The following is a 26,696-nucleotide window of genomic DNA, read 5'->3' on the forward strand; positions in this document are numbered from 1 at the left end:
AAAACGGTGGGGTGGAGCAAACCCTGCTGGGCAGCTTCCCTTGCTCTGGCACAGCCCACCTGCCTGCTTGTGCCTCGGAAATACTCCCTGTTCCTAAATGCAAACTGTTTCACCCCAATATGACCCAAACTGCTCCGTCCATCCGTGGAGACAGCCCAGCTGAGAGGGGCTCACCTGTGCCCACAGTGCCACCTGTCCTCACAGTGCCACCTGTCCCCACAGTGCCACCTCATCTCCACAGTGCCACCTTGATCCCCACAGCATCACTTCATCCCCACAGTGCCACATGTCCCCACAGCAGCCCGTGGCCCTGGCACCCTTGTGTGCCCAGAGCAAGGCACCACATCCAGCCCAGGTTCCCTGTGTGGACAGAGGTCAGGACAGCTCCAGGCCACAGAGCTGCAGCACAGACACAGAACCAGAATCACAGAATGTCCTGAGCTGGAAGGGACCCACAGGGATCACCCAGTCCTGCCCTGCCCTGCCCAGCCACCCCAGCAATCCCACCTGTGCATCCCTGGCAGCATTGCCCTGGCTCGATGAAGTTTGGGTATTTATGCAAAACATCAAATCTCAGGATTTTTTACCTCTGTTCCCAACTGATGAGCAGCACAGATAAACACACAAAGCTGCAGCAGCTGGACCAGCGTAGGTGGCCCAGGTTGTGCAAGCTGAAAGCACAGATTTCTGGATTTCTGCTCTTGCCTGAGCACGTGCATCCTTCACTTTGCTCTGGCATTCAATCTGACACCTGCACTGTGTGACTGCGCTCGTGTTTGCTGCTCTGCACACTGCTGTGTGATCTCCTACCTGTTACAGGAATGAAAGGAGTTGGATGTGGGTCACGTGCAGCAGTGCAGTGCAGGGAGGGAGCTCCTGGAGCAGCGCTGCCTTCCTGCTGGCAGGGCAGCATCACGCAGCCCCACAATGGTCTGGGTCAGAAGGGACCCTAAAGATTATCCCACTCCACCCTGCCAGGGCAGGGACCCCTTCACTGTCCCAGGCTGCTCCCAGCCCTGTCCAGCCTGGCCTGGGACACTGCCAGCCCGTGCCCAGGTGTCCCTCTGTGCATCCTCCTTGGCCCTGCTGTGGGCAGGACAGGGATGCTCAGGGTTGGGTCAGTGACACAAACCAGGGAACTGCTCCTCGTGCAATAACTGCAGGGCCGTGCTGATGGGCTGGGAAGGCACTGGGGGAGGCCGGAGGAGGCTCCTGGGCAGTGGGCACCCAGCTGGGCACCAGCCCAGGCGTGGATGGCACAGGGGATGAGCAGTGCCTGAAGGTTCCCTGGTCCCTCCCCACTTCCCAGCTCCCCTCCACGCTCGCAGGGCCACGGGCTGCGTGGGTGGGCGCCTCAGCTGCAATTCCCCAGCGCTCTCCTGGGCTCAGTGCTCGCAGGAGTTGCAGATGACGCATTAAATGTAGATAAGGCAGAGGAGATGGCCCCGAGCCCACCTGGGGCTGAGCACAGCTGCCCGGGGACCCCCAGAGTTGTGGTGTACTGAGGGGTGCCGGGCTGGCGGTTTCATGGGAACAGCTCCTGCCCAGGGCCCGTCCCAGCCCATCCCAGGACACCCCAGCACATCCCAGCCCATCCCAGGACACCCCAGCCCATCCCAGTACATCTCCAGCACATCCCAGTACATCCCAGCGCATCCCAGCCCATCCTAGTACATCCCAGCGCATCCCAGCCCATCCCAGCCCAGCCCACGGCGCTGCCCCCGCCATGTTTCATCACCGGCCCGACCCCGGCTGTGAGGGAATAAAACCCTCTTTGTCATTGTGCAGCGAGGCTTTTAAAGTGCAGGATTTCAGATGGCGGAGGGGATTACGTGATCCGTGCAAAAACCCCTGATGGAATTGAGTTACTGCCAGAAGTAAAGGGAGCAGGGAGAGCTCCATCCCATCCCATCCCATCCCATCCCATCCCATCCCATCCCATCCCATCCCATCCCAGCCCATCCCATCCCGTCTGTGCAAGGGGTGATCGCTGTCCCTGCTGTCCCCAGTGTCCCCTGGGGTCCCCAGCCCTGCTGGGGACGGGCACAGAGCCCTGGGACACGCCCTGCCCTGCCTGCTGACCACATCCCAATTTTTGGGAATCAGTGTCCGAGCCATGCCTGCGTGCAGGGGGCACGGCCTCCAAACCCACCGGGCTGGAAGCAGAAATGCCACCTGCCCTGCTTTCCGTGCCACCTCACAGCCAAAAAGGCAAACCAAAACCAGCAAAAGCCTCTCAGGGGTTGCCTTCCCCATCCCCTGGCCCACATTGGGAAGCATCAGTCACCCAGCTGAAGTGGGTGATCAGCTGGAAATGAGAATCAGGAACTTTCTCCCCAGGCAATAGGGGCTGATCCTGACACAATGCCAGGGCTGGGGAAGGATCTGAGCAGCCCCAGGGTAACTCTGGGCTCCCAGCACAGCTCCATCCCAGCAGCACCCTCAGGGATGGCCCAGGAAGGGGACACTCCCCTTGGAGGGACAATTTATCCTTGAAACCATATTTGGGTAAAGGTGATTTGCAGGAGTTGTTATAAAAACAAGCAGCCTGAGGTAAGGGAACCACTGGGAAGCACAATGGAATTTATGCTTTAACTACTGCACGGGGAGTTTTGCTTTTTAACAGAGAAAATAAATTTTTGGAAAGATTTGAAGAATTGCTGAAGGAGGGCCTGGAGTGACAGGGTAAGAGGGAACGGCTTCTCATGGCCAGAGAGCAGGGATGGATGGAATATTGGGAAAAAATAACCATGTTGGACAGGGCTTGGAGCAAGCTGGGAGGGTGGGAGGTGTCCCTGGCCATGGCATCCCTTCCAAGCCAGCCCACCGTGGGCTGCTCTGATGGCTCTGAGAAGCAGCTGCAGCACTTTCCAGCCAGCACAGCTGAAGCTGTTTTTCTGTGTCAGTTTTTATGGTGAATTCAATGCCAAAAGGAAAATATAGGTACGCCATAGAATTTTTATGACTTCATCCTCAAAAATATCTCCAGAGCAGCTTGTTTACATGAAGGGCACGTTTCCCTGGTGGCTCAGGAGCTCTGAGGGGGGATGCAGGAGCCCAGCCCAGCCCTCCTGCCCTGCACCCTCTGTGCACAGACACCATCCCCATTGCAGCTGCACCCAGCTGCTGTGGGCCCTGACCAAAATCCTGAATTTTGTAACCAAAACCAAGGATAAACCTGCTCCAGCTTCCCTCTTGAGGAGCTGCCAGGGACAGGGCACCAGGACTTCAATGGGGGCACCCAGGAGCTTCAGCACCTTATTTTTCATAAGCTTCCTGCTTCTGCTCCTCAAACCCCATGTCCCAGTGATTGTTTCTGTTCTGGCCAGAGCTTTGCCAATAAACACCTCCCAAAACTCGTTTGCAGAGCCCTGAGGAGAACAGGGCCAGCCCAGAGAGGGATCAGGCACCAGGCCCTGCTCCCCTCCTGCCTGAGGGGTTTATGGTGCTACAAAATAGTTTGAGAAACAATTCAAACTCATTTGGATGCTTCAGGGAGAAAGTCCCACCCAGGGCACTTTCCTTTCCTCAAAGACAATTAATTCCTTAACAAACACATTCTACAGGAGGCGTTCTGTAGCGTTAGTCTGAAATAAAAATAAGCACGCTCAAAGTTCCAATCGGATTTTGCCAAAGCAGCCAGGCTAAAATAATACATTTGAAATGTCTTAAACTGTGCGCTTCCCAAGTCATTAAATTACAGCCTTCCTGCACGACGGCTCCTCTCCCAGCCATTTAAGCATCAGATTAAAGCTGTCAGGCAGCCTTGAGGTGGAAAATACCAGGCTGCAGGGATGGAGGATGGAGCAGGCTGGGTTTGAGCAGCCCTGGGGCAGGACCTGCACCAGCTGGAGACAGCCACCCACTGCCACTGCCCAGAAAGGGGACACGGGGCTGGGGACACATGGGTGGCACTGCTGGGACAGCCACTCGCGTGGGATGGGTACAGAGAGTTGCAGGTGATGGGGACAGCACCCGTGGGTGACAGGGAGAGTCATGCACGGGTGACAGGGACATCCAACCGTGTGTGACAGTGACACCCGCCCACGGGTGACAGTGACACCCACTCATGAGTGACAGGGACACCCACTCACAGGCGACAATGACACCCACCTACAGGTGACAGTGACACCCACGGGTGACAGTGACACCCACCCACGGGTGACAAGGGGTGGCAGGGACACCCAGGGGTGGCAGGGACACCCAGCCGTGCCTTGTCCTGCCCGTGCCCCCCTGCCGTGGGTGGCTCCATGGCGCAGCCCCCGCAGCTCCAGCTCATTATTTAAAACCTTCCTTCAATCCCATCGTTTTCCTCACGCAGAGCCGAGCCGTGGGAGCTGTGCCCTGGAACCCAGCCCTGCTCTCCCGAGCTCCCCTCGGGATCACAGCGGTGCCCGGTGCCCACAGTGCCACCCGCACGGAGGGCAGGGCTGTCCCCACAGGGCAGGGCCAGCACCACCCAGCAAAGCCAGCTTAGCTTCACCTGGCACCTGGAACACGAGATCCACCTGCAGTGCTCACACCAGCCCACGCACCCGCAAAGGCCCCATTTGCCATGGAATTGTGCAATTGCTGAGGTTGGGCAGAGCTGGGGGATGGCAGTGCCAGCCCCAAGGCAGCAGTGCCAGCCCCAGGGCAGCGGGGACCCTGCCCAGCCCCGGGCACTGCCCTGGGTTTGGAGGGGAGCTGGTGGATAAAAGTGTGCCCAAACCTCTCTCTGCAGTGTGATGGGAGCAGAGAAATCCAGATCCCAGCCTCACCTGGGAGCTGCAAACTCCCGGGAGCCCCTGGGAAGGTGAGAGGAGCACAAATCAGCAGATTTTGTTTACTCAATGGTTCCTTCTCCCTCCCCTCTGAGTTATTCCTGCCTCCTTTGCAGCCATTATAAGCTACAGTCCTGGGGGGAAAAGCATTGTGAATTCAGCGTAAATCCATTCTGTTCACTGGATTAATCTTAATTTGCAGCAGGAAAATGAAGATCAGACGATGAGCCATAAAAGTCAGCCTGATGTGGAGAGTACTGAAACAATATGGAACTCGATACCAAAATAATTGTGCCATTTGCATGCGAGAGTTTAAAACTGCTCGTAATTGCAGCAAGACTTAAATAAACCACAATTTCCTGAATATGCGAGGTAGTTATTATGGTTAACGCTTGGAAAATGAAACGCAGGGAAAAAGAAGACACACTGCTAGGAAATACCTGCTTCCACTGACACCCCTTGGCGAGCACAGGACTTAGCCAGAATTCCCAAAGGAATTCTGCAGCCCAAGGTGACCCGTGCGCTGTCCCAGCCCATCTAGGCTGCTCTGGGCTCCCTCAGTCCGGTCTGTGACAGGGACTGGGGACCCGGGTGCTCTGCGGTGCCACAGCGGGAATTGGCATTTAACAAAATCCCTTCTGCTCCAGCCCCGGGAGAGCCGGGCGTGCTCACAGCACTGAAGGACGCTGGAGCCGGTGGTGCTCACCCCCAGACCAGCCCGGGGCTCCGCAGGGCTCCTCCCGAGCTGCGATCCCTCCTCCTGTGCCAGCGCTCGGCAGCCGCGCCAGGAACCCGTCCAGGAAGGGTCAGGGATGTTCCGTGCAATCACAGAATCACCACAGCCTTGGAAGGGACTCCAGAGCCCTCCCAGTGCCATCCACCCCAACCTTGCACTGCCCCAGGCTGCTCCAGCCTGGCCTCGGGCACTGCAGGGATCCAGGGGCAGCCCCCTGTGCCAGGGAGGCCCTCCCTTCACAGAGAACAATTCCTTCATAAAACCTTCTCTAAATCTCTCCTCTTCCCCAGGGGACGAGGAAGAAAGCAAACTTTACTTCTCAAGGTTTATCTGCCCAGATCACCTTTACGTAATTCCAATGTCAGCAGCTTTTGTTCCGCAGATTCCTGCCTGTGCCTTCGCGGTCCCCACACGCTCAGCTGCCCTCAGATTTGCAAACAGTGATGGGGAGGGACACAACCCTTTTCTGCCCTCCCTTCTGCTTTATTCCCTTGTTTCTCAGCTCTTATCTTACAAACGTTAGTAGCACCTCTCCAATGGGGGAAGATTCCCACCCCTCGGGTGGGAAGGATGGGTTTCACCTCGGGGGATGCTGCCCGGCCTCTCCTCACCCTGCCCAGGCTCTCTGGAACATGAACTCCACCACTTCGCCTTTGCAGATAAAAATTTTTGTTTAGGCTCGCGCCGCAGTTAATGGTCAAAGCTGCCTCCATCAATTATGGATGAGCGCAAATAGATAGTTGTGCTCTGTAAATTGGGCCCCTCGTGCCCATGCGCGGCCAGGGCTCGGCAAAAAGGGTTATTTGTGAACTGCTGACGGCCCCAAACCGGCCCCGCAGCGCCGGGGCCCGGCACAGCCCAGCTCCCAGCACAGCCCAGCACATCCCAGCTCCGAGCACATCCCAGCTTGCAGCACATCTCAGCACATCCCAGCTCCCATCACATCCCATCACATCCCAGCTCCGGGCACACCCTGGGCACAGAGCAGGCTCTTGGGTACGTGGGGTGCTCTGGGCAAGGCTTGCAGTGCTGCAGCTGCAATTGATACTGGTAGTACCAAAGAATCTGGGAATTCTAGAGTGGTTTGGACCGCACGGGACCTTAAAGACCCAATTGCCAAGGCATCCGCAGCCTCATTGTAAGAACTTCTCGCTGAGGTGTAGTTTGAAGTCAGAGAACAGGCAGGCCAGTGCCAGTCTCACTTTGAGAAGTTGTTCCTGCGGTAGCAGCGTCACGTCTCAAACAGCCCCCAGCACCAGCAGCGGGCCTGGATCCATGTTGCTGAGAAGAATTTTAAGGAAGATACGGCAAATTAGCAGAGAGTAGAGCCGGGTCTGTGCCCTCTGGCCGGCCCAAAGCAGGGGAGAGCCGGGCTGCCGTCCCTGCTGCCTGCCCTGCATCAGAGCAAAGGCTCATCCTTTGTTCCCAGCAGCGGTGCGGCACATTGCGATTTCCCAAGCCGAGAGCTGCAACTCCATCCTTTCCAAAGAAAGGCTTGAAGTGATCCCAGATACTCCCCTTAGCACCCGGCTCCCCGGTGGGACCGAACTGGAGCATTACAAAGGATAAAGGAGAGCAGGAGGCGGCAGCGGGGCTGTGCCCGGCGGGGACAGCAGGGGCCATGGCCAGGAGCCCCTGTCCGGGGAGGATGCCAAGCGCAAAGCCCGTTTTGCGAAGGCAGGGCCGAGGTTTGCTCAGGTGAGCGCCGCGGGGACGCACCTGAGCCCACCTGAGTACTTGCAGCTGTTTCCCGGCGAACGCACGCATTTATTCCCGTAAACTTTTGCCTCTCATATTCCAATTCGCTCCCCGAGCTGGAGCGGGGCCAGAAACATGTCACTCGGTGAAAAGCCCCCGAGCTGGCTCCTCTCCCGCCCCCAGCCCTGTCACAGGCGCTGTCTCTCCCTTTTACATAATGGGAGCGCTGGCACCGGGGGAGGCGGCGGGGCCCGGAGCATCCCGGAGCGGAGCGGGGCTCGGGGCAGCCCTGCAGCACCGGGGGCCCGGAGCATCCCGGAGCATCCCGGGGCTCGGAGCAGCCCTGCCCGGGGGCGGCCCTCGGTATTTTTAGCGTCAATCGGGGGCCAGCCTGGCTGGGGTGGCATTTGGAGCAGCCCGCGCTGCAGAGCTCAGCATCAAGGACATAATTCAGGCAGAAAATTAATTGGGAAGGACTTCAGCTTCAAAATGTGAGGGAGGTGAGGAGTTCGCAGCATTATCGTTGCAGCCGCTGGGAAAAGCCTTTGGCTCTGGATTCCCCTCGGGCTAAGGAACGGGTCCCAAGGTGAGCACGGAATTCCGGCTCCACTGGCACCTCCCCACCCAAAGGTTACCGAGACTGGCAGGGCACAGCTCAGCCCGAGGGTTACTCAGCCATTCCTCCAAACTCCCCTGCGCTGGGGAGAAATCAGCTCTGCACACGGAGATTCGCGAGCAGAAACAGAGATTAGTCATAAAGATAAAACCTCAGCCTTGTCGCCAACGAGCTGCTATTCCTGGTGCAGCTCCCAGGTCTGGGGCAGACGGAGCCGGGGCTGTGAGAACTCCGGTGGGACAAGCCACCCTCACTCCCAAACCTCATCCAGGAATAAGGCAGAAAGCGCTCCCGAAGGCCCCACTCCGGAGGCTGCAGGAGCAAGGAACTGCGATTCTCCGGGGTGTTGGTACCCTGGGAGAGAGCTGGGAGCCCGGGGAAATCAGGAGATAAGTGCTGGCAATTAGCACAAAGTGCCCCTGCAGCCAGCGAGCGTGGCTTGGGAGCAGGTGCTGTCTCTGAGGGACACCATCACAGACCCGTCTCCCACAGATGGGGAAACTGAGGCATGATGGCTTGGATGGGGCTGCCAGAGGGGTCAGGGGTCACAGGAGCTCTGCTCCACTGGGAAGGTGGTTAAAGGACAAGTTACACTGATCTTGTGTATCCTGTCTTTGGACAAGGCCCTCTGTCACAGCCTGGGAGCTGGGATCCTCCTGAACACTGCCCCTGCCAAGATTGCTCTGGATGGACACTGCCCCTGCCAGGATCCCCCTGCATGAACACTGCCCCTGCCAGGATCCCCCTGCATGGGCACTGCCCCTGCCAGGATCCCCCTGCATGGGCACTGTCCCTGCCAGGATCCCCCTGGATGGGCACTGCCCCTGCCAGGATCCCCCTGGATGGGCACAGCCCCTGCCAGGATCCCCCTGAACACTGTCCCTGCCAGGATCCCCCTGGATGGGCACAGCCCCTGCCAGGATGCCCCTGGATGGGCACTGCCCCTGCCAGGATCCCCCTGCATGAACACTGCCCCTGCCAGGATCCCCCTGGACACTGCCCCTGCCACCTCAGACCCCTGCCCAGCTGGGAGCTGGCTCCAGGAACATTTATTAACCAGCAGCTCTGCCCTGGCCACAGGCTCACTGAGGATTTCAGCTGCCAGTGCAGGAGGTGCCATGTCCGTGCTGGAAGTTGGTCATGGCTGAAGGACAGGGAGCAGCAGCTGGAAAGGCCGGGCTTCCACTGGGGAAAAGCCTCCCTGTCATTGATCCACCCTCCAAGGAAACCACAGAAAATGACATCTGAGCACCCCATCCACGCTGTTCCAAGCCCTGCAGCTGCTGGGAGTGGCATTTCCCGAGCTGCAGGATCCCCCTGCCCTGGCTGCACCACGCCTGGAGCCGGCAGTGGCTGCTGAGCCCAGAGCGCCTTTGCAGCCGTCCCAGGACCCCAAAGGCAGCATTAACACAAAACTGCACCTGCAGCTCCCCAGGGCAGCTCTGGGGGCACGGAGCCCTGGCTGGTGTCCCATGGGCTGGGAGCTGTAAGAATTCCGTGTAGCTAGCAGGATAAAGCTGCCCACAGCCCCACACCCTCAGCCTGCCCATGGTGCCTCCTGTGCCAGCTGCCTCCCCAGCAGCAGCTCCAGCTCGGGGTGCAGAGATGCCAGGCTGTCCCCTTGTTCCCCCATTGGTGCCTGGAAGGGACACCCTGAACGGGCAGAAGCCAGCCCCAAAGGCACACAAATCCCTCTCACTCACAGCCAAAGGCAGGGCAGAGGAGCTGATCAGCTGCCCACACTCAGCACTTCATAGCCCAACTCACAGCCATTCCTCATTTTTGCTGCCTAGGCTAGGAGGAATAAAAACCTGTGAGAGGCAGGAGGCATTCCATAAGAACGGCCGAGATTTGGTTTTCTGCATTTGCCCAAAATGGGCTTTGATCTCATCTTGCCCGAGTGCACCAGGTGAGAAGTCGGTGAGGCGCCCCCGCGGTGGGCTGATCCCCGCGGCACACGCCTCTGCTCCACACAGCCCCGCAAACCAACTTTCCGTGCCCGGCCCCAGGCATGCCTGCCTAATTGATTCTCCTGCTCATTAGCACCAGGATTAGTTACACTGAACACTTAATAGGAACCATCTTAGCACCGCTGTCACAAATTCACGGCGTTGCACAGAATCTGCCCGAGCCAAGCGGGTTTCGGGTACAAAACCGCAAATGCATATGCCTGCAAAAACACAAACACCCCAAAGCTTCCCAGTTACGCCCGAGTTCAAAAATCTATTAATAACCTGAGGAGAGAGCTCCTCTGCAAAACCAGGTGCATCCAGGCAGGCAAAGTAAAGAGCTATCACACTGCAAGGGAACAAAGACCGAGACCGTGCCCATACCTATATTTCATGCCCGTTTGCTTTGCGGTGGATTCTTTTAATGAAATGTGGTGCTGCGGGGTAAACGTCCCCAAACTGCGAGCGATAATAGCCACTGTCCGGAATTTCGCCCGGGCTGCATTCACTACGTTCGGGGTCGTGGTGTTCTGCTTGCTGATGAGCCTGTCTTCACCATTTCTCTTCAAGTTGTGGTCCGTGCAGGCGATGGACACTTGCATCGCGCCCGCGGCGCCCCGTCCGGGTGGCGGGCGGACCCCCGGCCCCCCGCGGGCTGCAGCTGCCCGGCAAGCCCGGCAAGCCCGGCGCCCCCCGAGCGCTGGAGGCTCCGGGAGAGCCGCGCTGGGTGTCCCCGCTGCCGCCGGCCCCGGAACGCGCACTCGCGGCTCGGAGCGCCTCGGGGCTCACTCCGCGCTCTGGGCGGCTCGGGCGCTGCTGCTCAGCCAGAAGCATCCATGCAGTCAGGGGCTCCCGGGGCGCCGCTCCCTCATTCCGATCCCTCCGCGGCCGCTCTGCCTCGCTGCGGGCTCCCGGCCGCCGCTCTTAAATCACCGCCAGCATCCTGCGAGCGCTGAGTGCTGAGCAGGCACGGCCGAGCCCCGGACCTCGCCGCGCGTCCCTAAGGAGCGGCAGCATCCATCGGTGTCCGTCCTTCCTTCCCTCGCCCAGGCGCAGCAGCGCTACCTCCCACCCATGGCAGCCCGCCGAGCGCTGGCAGCGGCTCCGCAGCGGCGCCGGGATCCCCCGCCAGAGCCTGCGGGGAGGATGGCGAGGATGGCAGCGACGGGAGGATGCGAGCCACGGGCCTCCTTTGTGCTCGCAGCGAAGGCAGGCGTTCAGGCAGATCCGCCCGGAAAAACCGCTGCCGGCATCGCTCGGCGAGGTCTTGAGAGCGGGCAGCGATCCGCTGTTAAAATGGGTTAATTATGGGGGAAAGGAAGGAGAAAAATGGGGGGAGGGGGAGGGAAATCGCTGTGCTCCGGAGTGTGAGGGAGTTAACACGTTAATGCCGTGCTCCCCGAGCCGCCGCCCGCAGCAGGGCCGGGGTTAATCCTGCTCCCCCAGCAGCGCCAGCGGAATGAGCCGCAGCACAAAGGCTTGGAGGCAAAACCATCCCCATCCCTCAGCAGATCAAACCATCCCCAGCCCCATTCCAACCCCATTCCGACCCCATCCCATCCCCGTCCCCGGCCGAGGCTGCCCTGCCACCTGGCACTGCCCTGTGCCACCTCTCCCGGGGCGCTGGCTTTGGGCACCGAGGCGACCCCCAGGCAGTGAGGGGTGGGCAGGTTTGGAGGCCCCCCGGGACCCCAGTCCTCACTGTCACTGTCACCAGCAGAGTGCCCAGGGCAGGACGGGCAGTGGGTGCCCCCGGTGCAGCCCCACAGCAGAGGGTGCCCGTGGGTGGCAGGGCAGGGTCACTCTGGTCCCCTTCCCACCCAGCCCAGGCCACGGGAAATGGTCCAGAGGGGCTCCCCAGACCCCACCCTGCCCCAGGCTGCCCAGGAATGGAGCTGGGGGCACCCCCGGAGCTCCTGGTGCCCAGCCCGCTCACTGCCAGGCCCCTGCCCTGCCCTTGGGGTGGGAGCAGCTCCCAGGCCGGACCCCCCTGCTGGACCCGCCCGAGGCCCCCAGAGGTGCCAGGAGCGGTGGCAGAGCGAGCTGGGGGCGCTGGGGGTGCTCACAACCCGGTTTGGGCTCAGGGGGCCAGAGCTTCACCCTGCCCTGCAGCGGGGGCACAGCACGGTGTGCGTCCCCTCTGCCCTGCTGGGGAGGGGGCTGTGGCAGCGCAGGGGGAGGCTGGCAGCCAGCCACGGCCACCCAGCAGCCCTGACGGGGACAGCTCCCTGCCATGGCTCATTAACAGGTACCCAGCACATCCCTTTGGGGATGGAAAGCATTAAATCCCAACAAAGACAGTCGCCGTGTGATATTTCCCCAAAGAGGATTAACAGTTAATCATGCAGCAGAGCCACCACCTCCCAGCTCGGAGTGGTCTCCTTGGAGTCACCCTCAGGCAGCGTTTGGGGGCAGCAGGACCCTGGGAGAGTCCCCAGAGCCCTCATCAGTGCATCAGCAAACCCAGCAGAGTGGCACAAGCCTTGGGTCACTGACCCCTGGGTGCCCCTCGCAGCCAGGACACCCTGAGGGTCCCCCTGGCACTGGGGGTGCAGCTGGGGCACTGCTGGCAGCACCCAGTGGGTTTTGGAGCCCAGCTGTGTTTCAGAGCCCAGAGCAGCACTGACAGACCTGGAACATTCCCCTCCCTGTTGGCCTCACACCCCCTGGGCTGGGGCATTCTGGGTGTTCTGCTTCTGTCCTGCACATCTCTGGGGAGCTCCCACTGCCCCAGAGCTGCCACATGCTGTGACTCGGTGCTGGGGATGAGCCCAGGTCACTGCCACCCTGATCCCCACTGCCAAGGCTGCCCATGGCCCGAGGTGCCAGGGAGGGGACAGAAAGGGACAGCCACATCTGCACTGGCACATCCCGCAGAGCACCTTACCTCAAGCTGCTTAGCTTTGGAGGGGTTACAGTCTCTCCACAGAAGATGTATTTAAATATGGGATTTATTTCATTTCCTGAGCAAGATAATCACTTCTAGAGTAAAACGTTGGAGTCACATAATTCTGCATGATGAAAACCCTGAGCTTATGGAAGAGGAGGTACGTGACAACCCTGGCAGAGGACTGAGCCACGAGCCAAGCCCGGGCTCCCTGTGACACCTCAGTGCCACCAAATCACTGTGACAATGTGCATTTCCCCCGAGCAAGACAACGAGCACTCATTAAATGACTTGCTCAAAATGCTTCATCAAGCAAATGTGGTTTAACACAGCTGCCTGTGACCACCCTGTGACCCCCCAGCCCAGCCCTGGGGCCACTGCAGCCACCCCGCGGCCAGGGCAGCAGGGCCAGGGCAGCAGAGGCAGGGCACAAACCCTTCCATGGCCCCAGGGCTGTCCCCTGCAGGGGCAGGGCTCTGCACACCCCATGGTGAGCAGGATGGAAACCCCCAATAATGGAATAAATGCTTTGTGCAGCCACAGTGGGGTCCGTGCAGAGCTGGAGGGGCTGTGGGGCTGGGCTCAGAGCAAGGCTGAGGGAGGAGCCCTTCCCTTCCCCTTCCCTTCCCTTCCCTTCCCTTCCCTTCCCTTCTCCCTTCCCTTCCCTTCCCTTCCCTTCCCTTCCCTTCCCTTCCCTTCCCTTCCCTTCCCTTCCCTTCCCTTCCCTTCCCTTCCCTTCCCTTCCCTTCCCTTCCCTTCCCTTCCCTTCCCTTCCCTTCCCTTCCCTTCCCTTCCCTTCCCTTCCCTTCCCTTCCCTTCCCTTCCCAGAGCTCCAGGGACAGTCAGCAGCTCGGCTCTGGCTGCATCCAGAGGCAGGAGGATGCTTCTGCAGTCCAAAATATGAACATGAATCAAGGTCCTGCAGTCTGGGCTGGGTGAAACCTCGTGAGCTGCTGCAGGGCTGGAGCTGAGCACGCTGATTGCTCCTTCCTTTTTTAAATGTTACCTTATAGTGGAGCTCCTTTGAAACAGGATGCCAAGCCTGGCTGCAGATTCTGCTTCTCATGGCTGTAGTCACAGGCTAAGTTATTTCCCCTCCTGCCATGGCAGGGTGTTGGGATGGGTGGGCTTTAGGGCCCCCTCCAGCCACAGCAGCCTGTGATTCCAGCAATCCAGGTCACAGTAACGATGCCAACCCAGCCTGCCTGAGCTCTTTAACTGAAATTCTTCAATACTGAGAAAGGACAACAACTGAATTTAGCAGCAAACCTGCAGCAGTGCCCATGACAGAGGTGGAAGTGTCCAAGGCCAGGTTGGAGCACCCTGGGATAAGGGAAGGTGTCCCTGCCATGGCAGGGGGTGGCACAAGGTGCACAACAAGGTCTCCTCCAGCCCAGACCATTGTGGGACTGTGTGATCAATGTTAGGGATGTTCTCTGTGCTCCCAGTGCTGGAGGGCCCTGCCCTCCCCACAGCCAGAGCAGCCCCAGGACCAGGCAGATGCAGCAGGATGGAGCAGTCAGCGCTCCCAGGCTGGGGACACATCAAAATTGTGGTTTCAGCCTTCACAAGGAGAGTTTTAACCATGCTGGACACTTAGACAGCTGCTCAGTGAGGGTTTGCATGCAATGCCCTTGGATGGACCAGACCCAGGGGGATGGCATGGCAGCACTGAAACACTGCTGGCAGTGCCATGGAGGCAGAATCCTACTCAAAATCTGAGCCCTTGGAGCTTCTCCACCCAAAAAAGGCCTTTCTCTTTTTTATCCAACAGCCCAGAGCTGGCCACAGACCCACATTCTGTCCAGGGCCCCAGAGCCACATTCCCCAAAGCCAGCACAGACACTGCGGGCAGCAGCCTCTCTCCAGGAGCCTGAATGATCCCAAATTCCCGATTTCCAGACACCAGGAGCGGCAGAATGATCCCAAACCCGATGTCCAGACACCAGGAGGAGAATGATCCCAAACCCCTGATTTTCAGACATCAGGAGTGGGTTCCCAAGAACAATCCCAAACCCCTGATTTCCAGCCTGCCCCCATCACTGCCGCAGGACAGCTCAGGGCAGTCCCAGTTCCAGTCCCATGTCCCAGGGGAAGCTCCCGCAAGGACAGCGGTGGCAGCCCCATCCCGTGCCCGTCCCCCCTCCCCGGATCCCTCGGGCTGGGTTTCCCGCTCCGTTTCCCGCTCCGTTTCCCGCAGGAGAGCTCCGGGATGCGGCCGCTCCATCCCTGAGCGGACGGCACGGGCAGGCTGAGCGAGGAGCGGTGCCCCCGAGCAGGGCACGCAGCTCCCAGCGGCTTTCCCGGGATAACCCCGGTTCCGAGGCAGGCCGAGCCGCTCCAGCCCCAGTCCCGCCGGCACCGGGCGGTTCGGAGCCCTCGGGAGCAGCTGAACCCGCTGGGAACGGCTCTTGTGGCTGTGTCTGATAACGCTGCTGGAACTGCGCGGCGAAACGAGCTGCACAACAAAGGCCCGGCGCTTATCGAGCCCACAGCCATCACATTTCCGCTGCTTTCACATCAAAAACCCCATTTGCATTCGTAATTGCACTTGAGGAAAACTGATCCAAATTCCCATTAAACGGTTTTTAGTTAAAAGGCGTCGCTCTGGAAGGGTTTGAGCCGGGCTGGGGGCACTGCCCCAGCGGGTTCCGCTGGTGACACACGAGATTGTCCGAGGGCTCCTGGGATGCACCAAACCGGGGAATGTGACAGCTCCAAGGCACGCTGCCCTGCCAGCACTCGGGATAAGGCTGGGCTGGGATCAATCCCGCAGCAGAGCAGCTGTGGCTGCCCCTGCATCCCTGGCAGTGCCCAAGGCCAGGCTGGATGGGATTTGGAGCACCTGAGACACAGGGAGGTGTCCCTGCCATGGCAGGGGTGGCACTGGGTGGGTCCCTGCCAATCCAAACCATTCTGGGATTCTGTGCTGCTCTAGATCCAAACTCCCATCCCATCCCATCCCATCCCATCCCATCCCATCCCATCCCATCCCATCCCATCCCCAAGCCCTCCAGGACCCAAGGCCAGCCCCACCCCGGATGTGGGGGCACCCTCAGGCCCAAGGGAGCCCCGAGGAGCTCTGACAACATTAAATAAAGAATCTCTTGATGCACAGGAAGGAATCAGCGCTGGGAGGGAGCCCGGAGCTCTCCGTGTCTGACACGGAGGGTGGAACTCATCAGAGCCCAATCCAATTAATCAGCTGCTTGTCCCCGTGGAGACAACACTCCCCCCGGTGCTTGCTGCCCATTAGCTGCTGGAGCCCTGCTCCTAAGCAGGTAATTTAATTTTTCCATGCTATCTATTCCATTTCTCAGCTGACTGCAAGGCAGTGCCTCACATGAAGGGCTCCAGAAGTCACCATTATATTAATGTACCGTGCTACACTGAGCACTTAATGGTCTTTAGGGTCCCTTCCAGCTCAAGCCACTCTGTGATTCTGAGGTATCAGAACACTCAGAGCTGCACGAAGCTCCACGGCACAGCACAAGAGGGTTTTGTGTTTTATTCCCCCTGGGAGCCCTGACATGGCATCCAGGCTCTGAGCATGCATGCCAGGCCTGGAGCAGAGCAGCAGAGCAGCAGCAGCACCCTGGGGCACTCAGGGCTGCTGTGCCAGCTCGAGGCCAAGAAATGCTTTTCCCTTCTGCCATCCTGGTGTTCCACCCTGGGCATACACAAAATGCACAGTTTCCCCGCGTGCTTCGCTTCACCTGATGGGTAAATGTATTCCAAATAAAGCTCAGCCCAAGCTGTGTTCCTCCAGCTTGGCTGTGCCCGTTGAATAGCAGATTTCAGGCAATAATGAGCATTGCTGTGTTATCCACACACGTCAAATCTCACCCGAGCATTGCTTGTAACAGCTTAGAGCTCCAAATTGACTTGTTTGGAGAGAGGCTGCTGAGGAGGGGGGTTTGGATGTGGGAAACAAACACACACAGCTCCAGCTGCACGCTCTGGGACGCGCTGGAGCACACAGAGAGCAATTATGGAGCAGGAATTTCTGATTCTGTCATGTTAACTGGCACAGGGGCAGCACAAAGATCAGCCACAGCACGCTGTGCTCTTTGGGAAAATCCTTTCCAATGAATACCCCATCAAAAAACTTCCCCCTCTTCTGGAATCCCTCAGTTTTCACCTCCTCCTACAGCCCAAGGAGGGACTTGGCCCCTCCGAGCAGCTCAGAGAAACCCAAGTGCCTCCATCACTCATTATCTTATATAAGTCACCCCTGCATAATAAGCACTATTAAAAACACCACCTTCCCAAATTGCATTTTTCAAAGAAGAATTTTAAGTCTCCTCCTGAGAGCCTCCCTTTCAGCTGCAGCAGCATTTCTAATTACCAACGTGAGTGACACAGGGTGTGCATCCCCTCAGCTGCACCAAGCCCTTGCTCCCGCTCCTCTCCCCACCAGCATCCCCCAGACCCAGGCTCTGCTGGAATTAACCACGGAGGAGAATTAGCAGCCACCCAGGACAATGGTGTGTGCTGCTGGAACCAGCAGATTACCAGGGAGCCATCCTCAGCCCCATTAATTTTAATGGATCCTTTTCCAGGCTCCTCTTCGGGGGAGGGACTGGCAAACGTGCTGTGTCAGCACTTCCCTGCCTCCCGGACACCAGCCCACACTGCTGGTTACAAATCAGCATTTCAGGGGCTCTGGATCTGCTTTTCACCTGGGCAGGTGCAGGCGCAGCACTGCTGCCAGCCCGGGGCCTGGGCTGACTCTTCAGCTCTGAATTCTCCTTTGCTCTTTGCACTTCCAGAATTCTCTGCAAGGAGAAATTTCTTTTCAATTTTTTAAAGCTTTTTTTTGGCCCATGAGGCAGGAGCACCATGTACCTCAGGGCAGCACAATGTCATGGGATGGGTTTGGGTTAGAAGGGACCTCAAATCCCCTCCAGGGCCACCCTGCCATGGCAGGGACACCTTTCCCTATCCTAGATGCTCCAAACCCCAATGTCCATCCCCGGGCACTGCCAGGGATGCAGGGGCAATGCCATTTTAGTAAATCAAGAGCATCACTTCAGGTGACCTCCAGCCACTGCCAAGCCAAGGATTTCTGCATTTCCCAGGCCAGCGCTGGCCGGGCAAGCAGTCCCCGATCTCTGGGCACATCCCAAACATCGAACAGCCACTTTTGCACTGGAAAGGCGCCCATTTAATTAACAAAAAGATTTGCAAGAGGATCATTACTTACTGCCAAATGCATAACCGCTCATTAGGCCCTCGGGGGAAATGAATAATTGCTCCTGCAATCTACAGATTGTGTCTCTTTCTGCAGTGGGAATTGGTTTCCTCTCCCCAGCTGGGGTGGGACACTGAGGCCTGGGGAGGACCCCCAGCCCAGCAGCAGCCTCTGCCCCCCTGGGCCCTCCAAGGATTCCGTGTTCTCCACAAACACCTCTGGAGAAAGCAGCAGCCGTGCCCTTGGAATGATGGAAACACCGTGCTGGCTTCTGGAGCCTTTCTGGCACAGGGGTGATGCCAGCAACTGTGAAAAGACACTGAAAACAAGGAGGAGCGGGCTTATCAGGCAGGGACAGCTCTGCACAGGAGGTTTGTCCATGGCAAAGCTGCTTTTCACACAGGCTCCCCATCCCCAGCTGCCCTCGGCCCTCCCCGCACCAGGGAGAGGCAGAAACAGAGGTGGGGAAAACCAGGGAGCAGGGCAAACACATCTCAGCTGAGAGCTCTGACTGCCTCGGGCTGCAAAAAGCCAAGTTCTGGCTCAAAGAGGGGTGCAAAGAGCAGCCCCACCTGAGCTGAGCCCACCTGAGCCGTGCCCACCTGAGCCACACTCACCTGAGCCGTGCCCACCTGAGCCGTGCCAGGCGCAGCTGGCTCCAAGGTTGGTGACACAGGACTGCCCTCCCCTGGCACTGAGCCCTGCCAGCCCTGGATTTATCACCATTCCTAAAGGAGGCAGCCTTGAGATAAGCCTGCCAGCCACGGGAGGAGGTTTTGCTCCCAGATCTGCTCAGCACTTTGTGCCGGCAGCATCCCTTCCTCAGCACATCCCAAAGTCAGCCCAAAGACTCCAGACAGAGCCTCTCATAACCAGGGCCACGTGGCTGGGCTCCATCCCAGAGTGCAGCCTCAAACCCGTCTATAAATACACAGGAACATCCCAAACTCCAGAGTCAGCCCCGAGCAGCAGCGGCGGCAGCAGGAGGAGGCTCAGCAGGAGCTCCCGACCAGGAGCAGGGATGGAGCAGCTCCTGCCAGCCCAGCCAGACCCCACGGGAGCAGCAGGGATGGGGGAAAGCGGCAAAGGTGGGGAAAAGCAGCAAAAGTGGGGAAAAGCAGCAAAAAAAGCACAAATTCCAGCTGGGCAGCGGCCAGAGCAGCCAAGGGTCAGCTGGGATCTGCTGAGGCAGTGGGGAATGGGGAGGGCAAAATGGCAAAATCTGCTTTGTTTTCCTCCAAAAACCGAGCACCTACAGCATAGGAATTCCCACAGGAAGGTGGGAATGGCCCTGGAAGCAGCAGCACTCTGAGCCTGAGCATGGCTCTGTGAGTATTTTAGGGAATCATCATGGAATGGTTGCGGTCAAAAGGGACCTTAAAGCTCATCCATGGGCAGGGAGAGAACCCCACAAAAATGACACAAACCCCAAGGAACTGAGATCATCAGGAAGAAGGCCAGGCATGGGGAAGTGCCTGTCACCACTGCACCAGGGAGCTGCTGTGTGCTTTGAACAGGCTAAAAAAGAGTAAAATACCACCTAGGATGCCTGGCAGGGACTATTAACAAAGGGCACAGCTGGATGCAGCTCCATGGATCAATCTGCACAGGAAGTAGGCAAACATTAAGGCTGGGAGATATATCCCAATAAATATAATGCAGCAGCACTCAGAGCAGATGAGGGCAGGATTACAGGGCAGGATTACAGGACCCCATCAGGAGCCCTCCTATATTTTGCCATCTAAAGATTAGATATTTTAAAGCTTCAATACACAAAATGGGCCTCGCTGAGGAAGCCTGGGAGAGCAGCTATGGCAAAGGGATTAATCCCAAATTCCCCTTTTCTGGGGTAGCTCGGCAGGGCTGTAAGCTCAGGGTTAAATCTCCCCTTGGTGTTCAGCACCTGGGATGGAAAATCAGCCTTGGCTGATCCCTGGTAACATCCTCAGCCTGCTGGAGCTCCAGCACCACAGCACATCCCATGTCAGAGCTCCCAGCTCCATTACAGGGGCTGGGAATCTTTCCTGTGCTCAAACCTGCTGTACAAATGTCCTTTGCTCCCCCTGCCCCAGTTCTGTGGGAATGGTGAGTGACGGGCTGCAGGCTGTTCCTGACTTAAACACATCTGTAATCCCTGTCCATCATCTTTCCCTAAGCCAAAGCCTGTTTAATCTGCTGCAGGGACAGCCCCATCCCTCAGACCCCTCTGTTTGCCAGAGCCCAGGTGGCTGAATCCCCCTGGGATGGGATGGGATGGGATGGGATGGGCAGCCCTGGCCAAGGGTTGGTGACAGCTCCTCACAGCTCCCACTGCAGGAAAGGCAGAAGGAAATGGAAGAGGGAAAATGGGGAAGGAGAAAAGGAGTAAGGAAAGGGAACATCCTACAGGGGGCTGAGCTGCTGGCCAGTCTGCATCAGAGTTCCACAGTCCTCCATTGCCAGGTTTTAATTCACTGTTTAGTCAACAAAAGCAACAGAAGGAGTGTCGCAGACATCTTTTATGAAAAATCCTTTCCTTAGAATTTTTCCTCCTGAGAAGCTGAGAGGCCTCAGGAACAGAATGTAAGCAATGGTTATCTGCTGCTGTGGAATGCAACAGGTAGATCTGTGATTAGCTCATGCTGGTTTGTTTGTAATTAATGGCCAATCACAGTCAGCTGGCTCAGACTCTCTGTCCGAGCCACAAGCCTTTGTTATCATTCCTTCCTATTCTATTCTTAGCCAGCTTTCTGATGAAACCTTTCTTCTATTCTTTTAGTACAGTTTTAATGTAATATATATAATAAAATAATAAATCAGCCTTCTGAAACATGGAGTGAGATCCTCATCTCTCCCCTCACCCCCAGAGCCCTGTGAACAGTCCCAAAGGAGGACAGTGCTCCCTGGGATGGGCTGCAGGAGCTCAGGCTGTCCCAGGACACCCCAAGGAGGGTGTGGGTGTGCAGGGGTGTCTGTGCTCTCTCCCTGCTGCCGCAGAGCCTCAGCCAACCATACAGACAGAGCAGGAGTGCAGCCCCAGCCCAGCTGCAGCAGGGTTAACCCAGCACTGCCTGGGGCCCTGGGACCCCATAAACGCCTTCCAGCCCAGCGTGTGCCAGCAGCACGCTCTGCAGGGCTGCTGGGTGCCCTCACAGACACATCCTCTGCTCTAAGGTTCCCCCCAGGCCCTGAGCAGCTGCCCGGGCTCACAGACCCTGCTGGAATCCGGAGGGAGCAGAACCTTGGGAGGCTCCACAGCCAGCAAAGGGCGCGGGGAGGAGCTGTGCAGTGAGCAGACACCTCCCTGGGTAACAAAACACCAAACTTGCTCTGCAAACGGTGCTTCATCTGAGAGAAACTCTGGTGTAAATGGTGTAAATGCTATTTCATCTAAGAGAAATTCTGCTGTCACCAGGAAGGAGCCAAGCTCAGGCGCTGCTGCACTTTGGGCTCCTCTGTGACAGCAGAACTGTGCTGCACTGGCTGAAGCAATGAAAGGGAGAAGAGCTGATCAGCCTGCAAATGAAGCAGCTTACAAGTGTTCAGCAAGTGTTTCTTGTTCACAATTCATTGCTTCCCACGTGTAATTGAATAAATCCTAGTGAAAAAGGAGCTGCTGCTGTGCTGGCTTCAGACTGGACCCACGGAGAGCTGAAAGCACATCCAGGAGGCAGAAGAGGGAAATGCCCAAGCTCACAGTGAGACAGAAGAGTCCCTGTACTTCTGGAACAGAAGTTCCCTGTGGGAGCTGCTGGAGCATCCCTGCCCCGAGCAGAGCCCTGTGCCCAGCCCCTGTCCCACGGATAAATCTCCTCAGTGAGTTACAGCTGCTCCTGTCAGCCGTGAGCAATGAGCACACTTAGAGTGGAGCAGGGGCTCCAATCCATCAGCTTCAGCACAAATTAAGCTCATGCTTTATTTGCCCATGACTGATGGCTCTGCTGAACGAGGGAAACTCCCCTGCCCGAGCCAAGAACAGAGAGAGGGGCCTGAAGGAGTGTGCAGGGCTCCTGCAGCCACAGCTGCCCCACACCAGCCCCACAGCCTCCCATTAATTGCATTTCTCTGTGGCTTTAATACTCCCTCTCCATCCACATCCACCCTGCAGAAATTTTCTCCCCAAGCTCTTTGCAGGTTCTCCCCCAGGCTGGGCACGTTTTGGTGCAGCAGAACAGAGAGAACACATTTCAGACAGGGGATCACAGCCCTTCATGGCAGCACTGTGAGCCCACACCTCTGCTCCTCAGTGAGGGAAAGTTTTAAATCGTGTCTGTGTGGGCTGGCACCGTGGGAAGTGCAGAATCTGAGAGAAACCGGGTAAATGGGGATTTTCCTGTCCTGGAAAGGACACCAGCCTTTTCCAACACAGCTGCAAGGTGGGATTAGGATCACCAGAAGGAGCAAAGGAATTTCTCATTAAAAGGGGTGGAGTTTCCAGGCCGGAAGCCCCAGTGAATGAGGGGATTTCTCTGGGGACAGCAGTGAGATTTTTTGTCCTGGGGACAGACAGGAAATTTTTTGTCACCAAATTTCCCCATCCAGCAGCAAAACCTGGGACACAACTGAGCTGGATCCATAAGAACACCAGGCACGGTGCCTTATTTCAGTTTTAAGCTCAGACTAGCCACAGGCAGAGATCAACCTCTTGGGAAAGCAAATGCTTCAAAGAAAATTTGCTTTTCTTAGAAGGAGACAGAACTTGTGGACTTTCCATGCAGGACATCATCCTTTCAAAGGGAACCTCTCTGGAAGCAAGGCACAATGACAATTGCTGGACTGAGCACACCAGTGTCTCTTCAGCCACCGTCCCCAGCCAACACCCCTGTCCCCAGCTCCTGCAGGGGTGGCACCCTTTCCCTTGGACACCCTTTCTAACCCAAGAGCCACGCATTTCCATCCTGAACCCAGCCAGGGGTTTGGGCTCTCAGTCCATTTGCTCCATGAGGACAGAGGGTTCAGGTTTCAGGGACTCAGGGCTCAGGATCTGAGCTGGAAAATTCAGAGTGATTTTCCCCATCCTGGAAGTGCTCAGGGCAGGGATGGACAGGGCTTGGAGCAGCCTGTCCTTGCGGAAGGTGTCCCTGCCATGGCAGGGGTGGGTGAGATGGACTGTCACCCTTCCACCCCAAACCATTCCAAGATGTAACAGCACAGAACAGAAAGATCAAATTCAGCATTTTAAGAGAACAGCTCACAGGCATTCAGCTCTGCTCAAAGCCACCCACAGAAATCAGAGAAGACCCTGGGGCAGCCGAGGATGCTGCCAGCCCCCCGAGGCATGCCCAGCTCTCAGTGGCACAGCCCTGTCCCCATACCTGTAGCCCGTGGTGCCCCCCTGTCCCCATACCTGTAGCCCATGGTGCCCGGTGGCACAGCCCTCCCTGTCACCACGGTGCCATGTGCACAGCCCTGTCCCTGCCCTGTACCCATGGTTCTCGTACCTGTAGCCCATGGTGCCGCAGTGTCCCCATACCTGTAGCCCATGGTGCCGCGGTGGCACAGCCCTGTCCCTGTCCCTGTAGCCCACGGTGCCACGGTGGCGGGCGCTGTCGCTTGGGGCCAGCCCCAGCCCATGCAGCTGCAGGAACCTGTCCAGCCGTGTCCCCTCGGTGCTGGGGCTCCATGCCCTGGCCCAGCCAGCAGCTCTCTGTGCCCGCAGGGCCTCACCCGCCCGCTGGGCACACACCTGGGGAGGGGGCATGTCGGTGCACGCTGCCTTGTACAGGTGCATGGGGACACGGGGACACCGGGGCCACTGCCAGCCTGGCACTGAGCAGCTCCTGCAGGGACAGAGCAGGGAGCCCTCCCTGTGCTGGGTCCCAAGCCCAGAGCCCTCCCTGTGCTGGGTCCCAGAGCCCTCCCTGTGCTGGATCCTGAGCCCAGAGCTGTCCCTGTGCTGGGTCCCAGAGCCCTCCCTGTGCTGGGTCCCAGAGCCATCCCTGTGCTGGGTCCCAAGCCAGGCAGAGCTGCTCTCCCAAACCTTCCTCACCCCACTGCACCCAGCCCCTTGGGGAGATGCCCAGGGTGGATTTTGGCCAAGATCAGCAATCTTGTTCATCTGCTGAGACCTCTCCTGGCCCTGCTCTCCAAGGGGTGAGGGCTGCTGTGGGAATAGAGCACTGACCCCATTCCCCAGGTCTTATATTTAGATAATGAGAAATATTTGCCTGGGATTCAACCCAAGGCCAATAAACACACAGCAAATACTCTCCCAGGGTGTATTTTGGGCCCTGGCTGGCCAGATGAACTCTGCAGGCATCTCCTCTGCAGCTCACAGGAACATCTTGTTCTGTCTCAGGGCACTGCCAGCTCTCACAGCTGGGGTTACCTGCTCTGGGAACTCCTCCAGCAGCTGCAGCCTCCTGGGGTGAGACAGCTCGCACGGACTAAACAATGATGTTAACAATGATTTCACCACTGCTGAACAGCAAACAAAATGTTCTGGTTCACAGACCCACACAATGGTTTGGGTTGGAAAGGTTCTTACAGACCATCTCATTCCAAACTCCCCTGCCATGGCAGGGACACTTCCACTGTCCCAGGCTGCTCCAAGCCCCAGTGTCCAACCTGGCCCCCCATAAAAACAATCCAAGGATGGGTTTTATGCTCTCCATCCCAGAAGGGCCACGGTGACCTTTTCTGGTCACAGCAGACAGTTCTGCCAAGGTCTGGTTCATGCCACTGAGGCAGATGTTGAGACTCTTCTATTTTAAAAACTCACCCCATTTCAGCCCCAAATACATTAGAAAAATAAGTTAAATAATCAAGTGATGGATGTATCATGAACTCAACTAATCCTTAAATCTTTCAAAGCAGATAAAGAAAGACTGATCCCAGCCCCAGAATATATTTGAAAAGCTCATAATTCAATGTCACAGAGGGGAGTTTGGCAGGAGCAGCGGCATTACCCCGTTATTCTTGTGTCACTGTCACACCAGGGCGTGGGTGGCCCTGGGTGTCCCCAGGAGGGTCCTGCCCAAGGATGGGGGTCCTGTTCTCACAGTGCTGATCCCACGGGGGTGCAGGGGGATCTCAACCCAGCAGCCCAAGGACATTTAAGGGAGTGTCCCAGGAGTGTCCCTGCCCTGTCCCCAGGCTGTCCCTCCTAGGGTCTGTGTTTCCTCCCCACAGTGTAACCCCAGGGCTGTTCCTGAGATCTCTGCTGCAGCTGCCTTTGGTTTTACCTCCTGCCAGCCCCAGCTCATCTATAATGCAAGGTGAACCAGCGCTGAGAAATATCCCTGCAAGCTCCTCTGAGCTCTCTGGACATGAGGATTTTGCTGTTTGGAGGATCAGGGTTTGTGTGGATCTTTAGAAGCTCAGCTCTCCCAGAAGTTATTCCCCAGCCCTTTGTTTTTATGGTGCTGTTGGAGCCCCTGGGTGCCAGCCACAGGCTGGAGGGGCTGGGGGGCACCGGGCCCAGAATCTGCCCCCTCCAGCCCCCAGACCCCTCGTGCTCCCCTCAGCCTGTGAACACTCCTGCACCAATACCCACTCGCTCCTTCTCCCAGTTTTACTTCCTTTCACTTATCCCGTTCCTAATTTTTGTTGTTGTGATATTCTAGTTCATTTCTTGCCCAAGCACATCTGCGAGAGCTCGGTTTGTGCCGGGCACTGCGGGCATCCCCATCCTGCCGGGGGCTGGGGAGGGTCTCGGCCGGTTCTCAGCCAAAATCCCGGCTGCCACCGAAGGGAGGGGAAGGAGAGCCCAGGGGAGGAAGAGGAGAGCCCAGGGGAGCTGAAGAAGAGCCGAGGGAAGGAGAAGGAACCCTCCCGTCCCCGCGGTCCCGGAGCTGCTCCCGGTTCTGGGGCAGCAGCGCCCGGGCCGTTCCTGCTGCGGTTCCGATTTCAGCGAGGGTCTGACCCCGCACAGGAGATTAGAGACTCGCACGTCTAATTTCCACTAATACCAAGATCCCCTTATATTTTTTTAAAGGAGCAGATCAGATTCTGGAGGCTGCGACATTTAAGACTGATGGGACGAGAGATGCAGACACTGCAGGTTTCCCTTGCCTGGGGCTCCTTCCCAGGCAGGGAGGGGGGACAGGGACCCTCCTGCCACCCACACGGTCCCTGCTCGACAGCAGCGACTTTTCTACTCTATTCAAACTAAACTACAGTCACTTGGGCACATTAGAAACAAGGCTCAGCAACCACGCACAGCTTGTGCTGGAGAAGTTCTGGCAATCAACAGAGAAGTTTGCAGGCTATTCATCTCGGTACAGCATGAATAACCAGAAAAATCACTCTCACAAAGCCAAGGACCTTTCTATGATTATTACTATCTCTGTGGTTATCATTGTTGCTGCTGTTACTATGATTACTGTCAGGTTACCCCGGCCAGCAGCACACAGGACAGCGGCAGGACGTACCTGTGCGGCATGCCGGTGGTGTAGGCGATGGTGAACTCGTGGGACAGCTCGCACACCCGCAGGTACCAGTTCATCTCCAGCTCCCGCAGCAGCGCCAGGCGCCGCGCCCGCTGCTGGGGCTGCCCGGGCCGGGCCCGGGCCTGGCCCTGGCCGTCCTTGCTGCCGTCGGCCGAGCCGCGCAGGGCTCGCTCCCGGCTGCCCACGGACAGCACCGACTGCTTGCGCAGCTTCAGCGCCTCGTCGGCGCCCTTGCCGCCCACGGTGCCGGTGCGCGCCGCCAGCATCGCGGAGGGCAGCGCTCAGCCTCGCCTCATGCGGAGTGACCGCGCCGCTCCGCTCCCTCCGAGCTGTAATTAGAGACGTGGCCGCGGGGCTTAGCCGGCGAGGAGAGCGGCGACCTTCTCATGGAGCCGTCTGTGGCGTGCGGGCTGCCCCGGGGCACGGTCCCCAAAGGCATCACCCGGGCACGGCCCCGCGCCCCTGCCGGCCTCGGAGCAGCGAG

At 58.0% G+C, this 26,696-nt stretch overlaps 1 protein-coding gene across 2 annotated transcripts in view; it reads right to left on the reverse strand.

The window, feature by feature from the left end:
- KCNAB1 (potassium voltage-gated channel subfamily A regulatory beta subunit 1) overlaps window positions 1-26,696 on the reverse strand; it is a 56,490-nt gene extending 29,794 nt beyond the window's left edge. Inside the window, exon 1 of one of the 2 annotated variants that reach the window (XM_064720666.1) lies at window positions 26,195-26,696. In XM_064720666.1, the coding sequence (XP_064576736.1) occupies window positions 26,195-26,478 (284 nt within the window). In that variant the 5' untranslated portion in view covers window positions 26,479-26,696. Of the gene's footprint in view, window positions 1-10,146; window positions 11,204-26,194 lie in introns of those variants that run through there. The other variant, XM_064720667.1, reaches the window with a different exon arrangement.

The sequence above is a fragment of the Zonotrichia leucophrys genome, chromosome 9 (genome assembly GCF_028769735.1).
Source record: "Zonotrichia leucophrys gambelii isolate GWCS_2022_RI chromosome 9, RI_Zleu_2.0, whole genome shotgun sequence".
Classification (NCBI taxonomy): Eukaryota; Metazoa; Chordata; class Aves; order Passeriformes; family Passerellidae; genus Zonotrichia; species Zonotrichia leucophrys.